This window comes from Cydia strobilella, chromosome Z, assembly GCF_947568885.1.
Source record: "Cydia strobilella chromosome Z, ilCydStro3.1, whole genome shotgun sequence".
Classification (NCBI taxonomy): Eukaryota; Metazoa; Arthropoda; class Insecta; order Lepidoptera; family Tortricidae; genus Cydia; species Cydia strobilella.
This window is the reverse complement of record NC_086068.1, coordinates 12,990,090-13,000,646: the sequence shown is the minus strand read 5'-3', so window position 1 is coordinate 13,000,646 and position 10,557 is coordinate 12,990,090. Positions and strand designations below refer to the sequence as shown.

Sequence of the window (10,557 nt, the reverse complement as noted above, 5' to 3'; positions counted from 1 at the left end):
CGGCGGTCGGCGGCCGCTACGCGGCTCGCGCGCACGTCTCTCGGATCGCGCGGTGAACGTTGCCTGCCACCTACCTGAGGTATACCATCTACCGTCACATAATATAAACGTTATCCGCTAACGTATCTTTCTGATTTTTTAGGGATCGGTACCCAATGATTTCGCTGTCCGTGTGTCTGCCACCGGGTTGTACTTTTCGTGAACCGTAATCCGCTATGATAAGGTGATTATTAGGCATTTTCTATTAGCGGATTATATGTAATAGTTAAACACAGATCTAATCAAGCGTATGTATTATGTTACGGAACCCTTAATTTTGAGAGGTCCCACACATGTACATGGACGGTCATTAAAGTCTGCCACGATTCTGGAACCGCCGGAACTGCCGGTATGAATTGAAATCAGAATAGGTACATATAATTTTTTTTCATTATATTATAGGTAAATAATATTTCCGTCTCAATAATACATGATATTGTTTATAGCAGTTTTAATTATAAGGATGATTTAAGTACAATAATCTGGCTTAAACATTAATAACACGTAAAATATAAATATATACAAGCTGCGCTTGATGTACGCTTGTAATAAACTTTCAATGACTAATAACAGTAGGTACAAAAATTGTGTGACCTTATGCCTAGTGATATGAAATGAAGGAATATGTTGTACCTACCATGCTACATTTCCACTTACTAAGGTAGAAGAACATAAGGCCCAGTCGAAGGAACCAACCCTTTTAGTTACAGTTCTGTAAAATAGCTGTAATCATCAATCTAAACTTATCATTATTCATTATCTTCACTTCCTTCTCGATTAGTTATTGTAACAGGTACATGACTCTACAATTTTAATTTTAATAACTAAATCTAGCAATAAATCTGAAAGTAATCCCCACTAACCTAAAACAGAGTTTTCGAAACTCATATAATTTAATATACAATAAATATAATTATTCCGGTGTTCATCACCTTCATATCTTTGAGTCATCTCTATGCTTTACTTATTAATAAATAACTATTTGATTTACTCATTGCAATTAACAATAATATTGTCTAACAAGTTTACTTAGGTACGCAGACCCATCCAATACACACATGCGCCTACGGGTCGTCTAAACGACACGTCAGACGGGGAAGTGCCTACTGATCATACTTGGGATCCATTTCAGAAACAGTACCTACCAGTCTAGTATAACGAGATTTACGAGTGTGCTGCCATTGCAACCTTACAACACAACGGTCAAAACACACGTGTAATAGTATTTCATTTGTACGGTTACGCGGAAACGAGCCAATGGAGCCCTATAACTTGTTTTTAATTTTACATTACAAAAAGATTTTACAGTTGTTTCATGTACAATTTCGTGATCCAATTAATTCTAAATTCAATTATATTTATTATTAATAGGAATTTACCAAAATTGTAGCTATACCGACAAAGAATGTACCTACCTAGGTTTCTTAAGGACCGCGCACTAAATTCCGCAGTGATTTGCCGGATAGGAATACAATAGTAAACTATTATTACATTTATTACTCTGTCGAAACCAGGACACAGCTCTGGCCCTACTAATACTGTATCACGTTATAAGATAAGATACCTGCTTATAAAGTGGACTCTATAGAACGGAGGTGCAAATTGAAATACTCGGCGGAAACATGACAAATATACTGGTATGCATAATAGAAGGCTTAACTTTCGAGCAGGTGGTGTGAATGGCTTGCATAGGTATATGACCAAATAAGACCTCAAATTGTTTAAGCCAGACGGCCGAAGTTAATTAATATTTGCGTATCAGAAAAAGCTTAATAGGTTATGGCATTTTTTTTTTAAATCTTCCTAGCCTAGTATTTTCAAAGGAATCATGTCTACTGAATACGACTATCGTGTCGTTATCGAGACACCTCGATCACAATTTTTGTATAATAAAATAAATTTTAGTATTAAAAGACACTTCTAAGATGCACTGGATTAATCGCTTACATACTTTAAATCCATCTAATTAGAACTTCGAATCGTACCCACTACGAAAACAGTACGAAAAGTAAGTATTTATTTACCTTACTTCCCTGTTTGGCTGGTCATATATAAACAACTACATGTGCAAGAGTGACAATCCTTTTTTACAAATCTAGATCTCTATCTAATAAATCTATAATCTGTCGATTCGAAACAAGGTAGGATCTACAATAAAGATTTTTTTAACACTCACTTTACTAGATAATATATCCATCAATTGTTTAGATCCCGTACAAGAATTGCATTGGTTAACTTCATCACAGGTCTGTAAATCACTTCCAGTTTATATTTTCGTATATGTTTCTGAGGTCGATTCGCACTGGCCGCACGCACACCCCATCTGTTGGGAGGTCGCCGGGGCCTGGGTGTCAAACAGGCGATGACGGCGGGGTGGTTTCGCAACAGTTTCTCTTTCGTTTTCATAGAATAAGCCAGGCATGTTAGAGGTGATGCAGGCCATGTTCATCTCGTGTTATATGTCTGCCGGGGAGGAGAGGTCGAGACGGGAGCGGCGACGGTCGCGCGTGCCCGCCAGCTGGCCCGAGGAGGATCGCTGCAGAGACGAGGATCGGGCGCGCGCCGGCTCCGACTTTGACTTCTTCACCTTGCTGTCACCGCTCGCCGGTTGCTTGCCTTTCAGCGATGACACCGACACAACCACGTCAGTTGATACACCGTCATGTTCTGAAACACATTCGTTTTTTGATTTTATACGTATTCAGTTTTAGACATGATACCTATATATGATACTAGCGACCCGCCCGGGCATCGCATGGGTAGTTCAACTAATTTACACAACCCCTTAACAAAGTTTACATATAACCTTCCTCTTGAATCACTCTTATCTATTAAACCGCACCAAAATCCGTTGCGTAGTTTTAAAGATATAAGCTTGCATAGGGACAGACATACAGACAGCGGAAAGCCACTTTGTTTTATACTATGTAGTGACGAATGTAAGGCTGTTTCTATTGGTACCGACCTGTTCGCTTGATGACTTCGCCCGCATTATTCAAAAAGAACTTTGGCTTCGATTCCTTAAGCGATTCCTGTGTAATTAGTAGAATAATTTAGAACAAATAGAAGTAACAACATGTACATACACGTATCTACACGTAAAGAAATAAGTTTTTGACGTGTACCTTTGATTTACTAGATTTGGAAGCAGAGTCAGTGCTTCCGCGCCACCACGGTCACTGAATCTCACAAAAGCCCCTCCCGGGCTCCTTGCCGGGGGTGGAGGCTTCGCCCTCGATCGCCTCGCCCTCGGGCTTAGGCGAGCCCGTACCAGACGTGGCGCCGCTGATCAAAACAATTTTGTATTTTTAATAAAAATGTTTTAATATAGGTAAACAATATTATTTTGTGAGGCACTGACATATTAAATATAATAAACCGGGTCACTCACGTTTATAAAGTCGTTATGGAGCGAAACGAATGAATGTATGAAGTGACCCGACATTTTCGGATAATTCGGATTAATCAAATTAATTGTATATTATTAGGAGTGTTTAGTACTTACGTCATATCTACTCGCACAGTGTTATTGTTCTGTTGGTTCCGCATGGCCAGCGTAGACACCATGGGTGGCCGTTGTGGCTTGTTCGCTAACAACCTTTCGATTTCAGCCATTACTAAGGGCGTTAATTGCGGGACAATCTGTACCAAAAGTGGAAACATTAAACATTAACTGGCACTGAAACGACTAAACCTTTGGCGCCGAATGATGGTCCCTATGACAGTATTAAAATATGGAATAGCTGTCACGTAAAACTAACATTCCAAATTTCAAATCAATAGCTTCAGTAGTTCTCGAGATATTTATAGGTAGTAATGTGACAGACAGACAGACGGAAAGAGTCGCACCATAAGCCACCTTTTTGGTACCAAGAGGATATAATAGGATAGAGCGGTACTGTCATAGTAAATTTTGTAGCCACAGTAATTTCACCGCCATCTATCGACACACGATTAAAACTAAAAATAAAAATTGCATGCAAGTTCTTGCTAGTCTAAACCTCGCTTAACGTAAAATTATCAGATACTCAAAACGACGGGACTTAATCGCGTAAAAACAGTTTTTAATTTACCTCCGACGTTTCGAGGGCGGCGGACAAGACTCCGAGACCACGGGGACAACGCCGTCCTCGAAACGTCGGAGGTAAATTTAAAACTTTTTTCGCGATTAAGTCCCGTCGTTTTGAATAATAATGAGTAAAACTCGTGAAAGTTTAAATCAGTATAGATACGTTCATGAAGTTATACATATGGATACGTCAAAGCCTCGAATTCTCAAAATTAACTCAAAAGTCTGTAGTTGTGCGAACCCTATAAAAAGTAGACTACAGTCATCACTAAATAGAATAGGTACGTTAAAATTATTAAAAGTTACTTATCACAAGCCTCATAGTAACGAGTATCGTACCTGTAACGCGTGAATGTTTTCTTTAAATTGTTCAACGCTAGTGGCGCCTAAAAGCAGGCAATTGACTGACTCATTTTTCAAGCACCACGCCACAGCCAGCTGACTCATCGAGCAATCTAAAATAATGCATGTTTATTTAGACACTTCTTTGACAGTCTGATACGAGATCAGACCGTCCATTTACCAAGGATTTGTCAACCAACATAGAGGTACATACTTAGTGAATTTGCGAGATTCGATAGGTCACGTAACTTGTCTCCATATGTCCGAGGTTCTTCACCTGTCACCTGCTCCTTACTACCGGAGCTTCTCACCTGGCAACAGTAATACAGCACAAATTTAGATTTTTTTGTAGATACCACGTAGAGACAGACAATACATAATAAAAGCTCTTAGAAATTGCAGAGTTTTCGTAAGGCAACGACGAGACGAGAGGCATATCGATTGGGAACACTATTTCCTTTATTTACTTTGTTCTGGAGGAACAGAAATTTCAATTTACAAAACAAAATCCTTTTTAGAAGATAAGAATCCTTATTCTATTCAATTGAGTCGCTTAACTTCAAACTCGGGTAAATCCATCTCAGAGATTATGCGATAAATGCGATTTTTAACCGACTTCCAAATCTCAAAAGGAGGAGGTTATCAATGCGGTTGTTTTTTTTTTGTTTTTTTTTTAAATGTTTGTTACTCCACATCTCCGTCATTTCTGGACTGTTTTAGAAAATTCTTATTTTGATTGTAAGTACATACATACAGATTGGTCCCGTTTTTGTCAAAACGCAGTTCTGATGATGGGATCCAAGAGGAATCGACGGACCTCCTCAAATCGTAAAGGCATACTTATAGAGATTTTTGTATTTTCATCAGAAAATGAAGCATTTACATTAAAAACTGTCGCATTTGAATAAGTGGAATTGCTGATGATGATCAGAACGGAACTCTTCAACGACGCATAATACACGTACACGTTTGGCGATTTCGATTTCGACTTGGACTGGGACCCGGACACGGACCCGGACTCGGACTCGGATCCGGGTCGGACCCGGACCTGCAGCGGTAGCACGGTCGCATTTTTATCGCTGGTCACTATGACTGTCACGTTCTAACAAGTATGTAAATGCGAAAGTGACGGGCATAGTACCAGGCGATAAAAATGGAACCATGCTGCGCCGCGCCCGCTGAACTCGGACCCGGAGAGTTATATTAACTGCGACCCTTACAAAAACGATATGCTACTATATAAGTGGGTTAGGTTAGGTTTGAACTGCGGTCCTCACAGAACCGAACTGCTATCAGAGAAGTGGGTTAGGTTAGGTTAGAACTGCGACCCTTATAGAAACGAAATGCTACTAAATAGAAAAACGTGACGAAATGGATTAATTATACTATATCTGGTGATCAATTAAATACCAGCCAATAATTTTAATGGCATTTTAAACAGTTTTAAGATGTCTACGAGTTTTTTTCTGTTAAAGATTATGGTATTAAGAAAAGGTAATAAGGTAGACATTTGCTGAGAGGGTCGAATGGATTTACCCGAGGTTGAAGTTAAGCGACAGAATTAATCATTAAAATTATATTAATTGTGTGTTTTTTTTGCGTATTGGTCAACAAAATTTGTCATTCTAGTGGACAATAGTTAACATCTCATACCCTCCTGGGGCCCTGCGTAATTTTTTTTGTACATATTCTACAATCTATTTTGAACTTTTATTGAATAACTAAGTAATATTCAAAACAAAACAGCTGCTTCAGTGTCTCAGGAGGATACAGCTTAATAGAAAAAGTAGATAGGTACAGTCGAAAGCAAAAATATCGATCCAGACAAATGGCTCAAAATATGTGAACACGACTTTATTGTCTAAGGTGTAAGAGCGTACACATATTTTTGAAACTTTGGGAATGTATATATATTTATGCCCTTGACTGTACTCCTTTAAGCGGATAAGTTCTTCAATCAGAAATTTAGAGTTTATAGACCTTAACTTTGACTATATCTACAGGGGACAGGGACCTAAGTGCGATGTAACACGTTAAGAATACTAATAGGTAAGTGCAGGCAACTTACGTCTGGTACAGCCAGGTCCTCCTCGCACCAACTGAACGTGCTGTATTTCCTATTGAACCGCGACTTGGCGAAGAGCCCCGTGATCTCCTCGCGGCCCAGCCCTTTGCCGGTCGTTATGGCCGACCACGCCATCATTCCTGAAATACGCATAAGCCTTAATAAAGTCTAAACAATAGGAAATATTCATATAACCAACGTAATGAGCAGGTATTTGTTATACTTGTGTTACTTTATATTACTGTGTTAGAGAATATTCATGAACAAACTGCATGTCATGAGTCTTCGTGAGTTTTCATGGGTACGTATAATTATATTGACCTCATGCACGTAACACAATATTGTATACCACGCATTAAAAACTGTAATTTTTACCGTATTCCTATGCAAAAAATTCTAAATTCGAGGGTCTATTTTCAAATGAGCATCTTTTGCTGTCCCAGGGCTATAATTCCAAATACATTGAACAAACAGTATCGTTATGGGTATATTTTCATTACATATGTATTTAAGTAATAAAAAAATATACTTAGGTATGTATTGTTATTGTTTGTGACAAAATCGAACTTCAAACCCTAAAAACGACGAAATCTACCGCTATTTCGAGTGTCCCACATGCGGTTTGGCGCGGAAAAAAATCATAAGTTTGGATGTAGGCAACGGACCTATTATCAAATACTTGATATTTTAATATAGAGAATTATTTAGAGAATCGGTTTACTTATTTATAAAAAAATGCGTTATTTATTAAAACCAGGAAAACCTTTTTGTGGATGTCTCGCGCGGCACTGTTTTTGTATCACTCAAGGATATCTCCCTAAATCTGGTTTGTCCATTAATCTACCATTACATTTTAATTAACGATACAATAGTACATTACTTGGGCTTCTATCTTCAACGGTAGTGTAGTGGATACAGAAACGGTATTTTCGAACGGCCAGGCTACTACGACATGTGTATGGGTCATTATTTATTGATATACAATTGAAATAAAAATGTGTTTAATAATGATACAAGTTAACAATATGATGTAACAATGTTGTGTTTTATGAATACGTGAATCGGGTACATAATGTACGAAAAATGGTCAAAAAAACATTATTGTCGACATTTGTATGGCAACATTTGTACGGCTACTTTGACCGTACAAAAGTCGAATGTGACATACAAATGTCGACACAGTGCCATACAAATGTCGCGAAAGGTGCCATACAAACATCGAATGTGACATACAAATGTCGACACAGTGCCATACAAATGTCGCAAAAGGTGCCATATAGTCAGGGTCTTACAAATGCCACAAAAATAATAAATAGTGCCATACAAATTTTGATACTGCCATAAAATGTCGAAAAAATACTATTATACATGTCAAACGCGCCTTGCAAATAGCTGAATAGCGCCATACACATGTCGATATTTAATCGTCCAAAACTATAAAAAGTAGAGTGGTGCCTCCTACAGTAGGTATATTATTTTGTTGTTAAAACCCTTCCTAAAACTATAATTATAAATCTGATTTTCCAAAAATAAATAATTGCCCAACAAATGTCGAAAATCACCCTCTTCAATTCAATTCAATTCAATTCAATTGACCCTCGAACTGATTTCCCACCGGTTTATTTAGCTGTTACCGCTGTTATACGTACGAAAGTACTAATAACAATTCTTCTTCTTCTTCTTTTAAAATTATGGCTTCAGCCCAGTGGGACTATTTCGCCAGTATCAAGGTATTGAGAGGTTTACAAACGACAAAAATTGTACGGTTGTACAAGACAGTGTACGGTGATTTGTTAGCTCTTGTAAATCGATAGCTAGACTTTACAAGAAGCACGTGGACTACCGGCCGTTGACTCCAAGATGGTGGTTAAACGCGCTTCAAAATTAATTCTCCATTCACTGCACACTACCACATTAGTTTACTGTATAATAAGCTATCGATATTACACTTTAAACAATATTAATAAGCAAAAAACAAAGTAATTAATCACGATGCTAACTATCAAGATGGCGCTCGAACCGGAAGTCTCACTAATAACAATTAAGTTACAATGTGTATCGCTCTCGTGTGCCGATAGCGCTACCGACACTTCTATTTGGGTCAAAAACTTTTTAGTACCTAGCTATGAGCATATGCGAGTTACCTGAGAACATCATAAAATATACGAACTTTAAAGCCTAATTTTCGTACTTTATCCTTATCGGCCTGTTAAAACCTTATCCTTATTTAAATTTATAGGATGTCTTAAAAAAAAACAACCAAAACGTTTAGAAAAGACGTCCGTTTTCCGAACGTTTTTAACCATTTGTTAAGGCCGCTCCAGACTACGCGGCGCGAAGCCGCGAACACGAGTGTGGAGGGAGCTTTAACATACTAAAAACTTAGATGTACGTTGAAGTGAAATCATCACAATAGTGTGTACTCACCTACTCCTATTTTATGGTATAACTCAGGCATGTATAATTCTGGTTTCTCCCTGCAGAACATGTGGTATTCTGTCTGTTCTACTATCGGAGTGATACAGTTAAACTGTCTGCAATTTGTGTAGGCGTCCATTATCTAAAAGTGACAAGTGGCAGAAATTAGTTCGTCTTACGGCTGTTTATGTTGAAGCTTTAAATGTTAAATAACCAACTCCAGATGAAGTTGGCTTTCATATTCATCTTCTTCTACGCTATTTTAGGTACTAATAGACTTGCGACATAACGATTGTCATGATTGAATAGTATTTTATGAAACAGTTATGTAAATTCCAGGGTAGAACTGCAGAATGAGAGTTTTATAGGACAATTTATTTCACCTAAAAAGATTTTTGTGACAGGGCTGTATTTCTACGTGCATTCATGCCTCTCTTAAATTATACCTAATTAAAAAAAAAAAGAATCATTAGAACATTGCCATTGCCAATGATTTACTAAAACGAATATGTCTAGTTTAATTACAGCTCTCAGTCATTCAATTGTCAGTTTGCAAAGATAAAAATAAATACTTATACTACCCTACTAAGCCAAAAAGCGCTATCTCAAAAGAAAATTCATTGCTAACTTATAGGTACCTACTTCTATTTTTATAGTTGAAATATTTTTTTTAATTTTTCGTTTTTGACATAGCGCTATTTGGCTTAGGAGGGCAGTATACACGATTTATTTCAGTAGTAGAAAACCCTAAACCCTTTTGTTACGCTTACGCCTAGAATACACAGAGGAGATTAATTTACAATTATTTATTGGTCGATTATTTTTTATTTACTTTAAGGCCTATAGAAATCATTTAAAAAATATATTGCATGAAGTTTATCTAGTTTTTGTGCACGCTATGGGGATAGGTAGGTACTAAAGATAGGTAAGGGTTTTATGCACATGATAGGGGAAAGCGCACAAATGACCATGAAAGCGCAGGTGTGGACTTTACTGTACGACAACTTTCAAATTAGTCATACCTCAGCAGGTGACCAACGAGCCGTTCCCCAATACATGACCCATCCTTGGTTTATAACAAAATTCATAGCACGTACCAATTCTGTAAAGGATAAACAGTTACTTCACGAATGTCCACGTTATAAATAAAAATATAAAATAAATTTCATGAACTACTGACCTTCCATTGGGCAAACAGGGTCGACCTTATGCAAGAGTACCACGTCGATATATTCCACCTGAAGTCTAGCCAGCGACGCCTTGATGCTTTCGATTATATGCTTACGAGACAGACCTCTCTCATCCGACCTGTCATTACCAAACCTAATGAATAAACAGTTGGTAACACATCAACAATTAAGCAAAAAGCACATTAAAGCGAGTGTAATAAGTGATAGCAAAAGTCTGTTGAAGAGCTAGTTAAAGCGTTAATCACTCATCTGTACTTAAGAAATAATTCAAATCCGTGGAAGCTATTGAAACACATGACACTCGTTAGCATAGGTGACATGCAATTGAAATAAATGCAAACAGTTGCATATACCGGTACATATACACCGTGTTTTTATTGAATTCCGTTAACTTCGGGGTATGTAATTAAATGTTGCAAAAAGCGTTGTAATAC

The 10,557-nt window shown here is 37.6% G+C and overlaps 1 protein-coding gene across 7 annotated transcripts in view; it reads right to left on the bottom strand.

Moving 5' to 3' along the window:
* Positions 1 to 475: 475 nt before the first annotated feature.
* LOC134754298 (voltage-gated potassium channel subunit beta-2) overlaps positions 476 to 10,557 on the bottom strand; it is a 33,531-nt gene continuing 23,449 nt past the window's right edge. For 3 of the 7 annotated variants that reach the window (XM_063690528.1, XM_063690532.1, XM_063690533.1), the window contains 11 exons: positions 10,379 to 10,405; positions 10,114 to 10,241; positions 9,956 to 10,035; positions 8,943 to 9,075; positions 6,519 to 6,655; positions 4,665 to 4,761; positions 4,448 to 4,563; positions 3,545 to 3,681; positions 3,165 to 3,324; positions 3,005 to 3,071; positions 476 to 2,706 (listed from right to left, as the gene is read on the bottom strand). In XM_063690528.1, coding sequence (XP_063546598.1) covers positions 3,216 to 3,324; positions 3,545 to 3,681; positions 4,448 to 4,563; positions 4,665 to 4,761; positions 6,519 to 6,655; positions 8,943 to 9,075; positions 9,956 to 10,035; positions 10,114 to 10,241; positions 10,379 to 10,405 — 964 coding nt within the window. In that variant the 3' untranslated portion in view covers positions 476 to 2,706; positions 3,005 to 3,071; positions 3,165 to 3,215. Of the gene's footprint in view, positions 2,707 to 3,004; positions 3,072 to 3,164; positions 3,325 to 3,544; positions 3,682 to 4,447; positions 4,564 to 4,664; positions 4,762 to 6,518; positions 6,656 to 8,942; positions 9,076 to 9,955; positions 10,036 to 10,113; positions 10,257 to 10,378; positions 10,406 to 10,557 lie in introns of all 7 variants that reach the window. The other 4 variants (XM_063690534.1, XM_063690530.1, XM_063690531.1 and 1 more) reach the window with 2 other exon arrangements.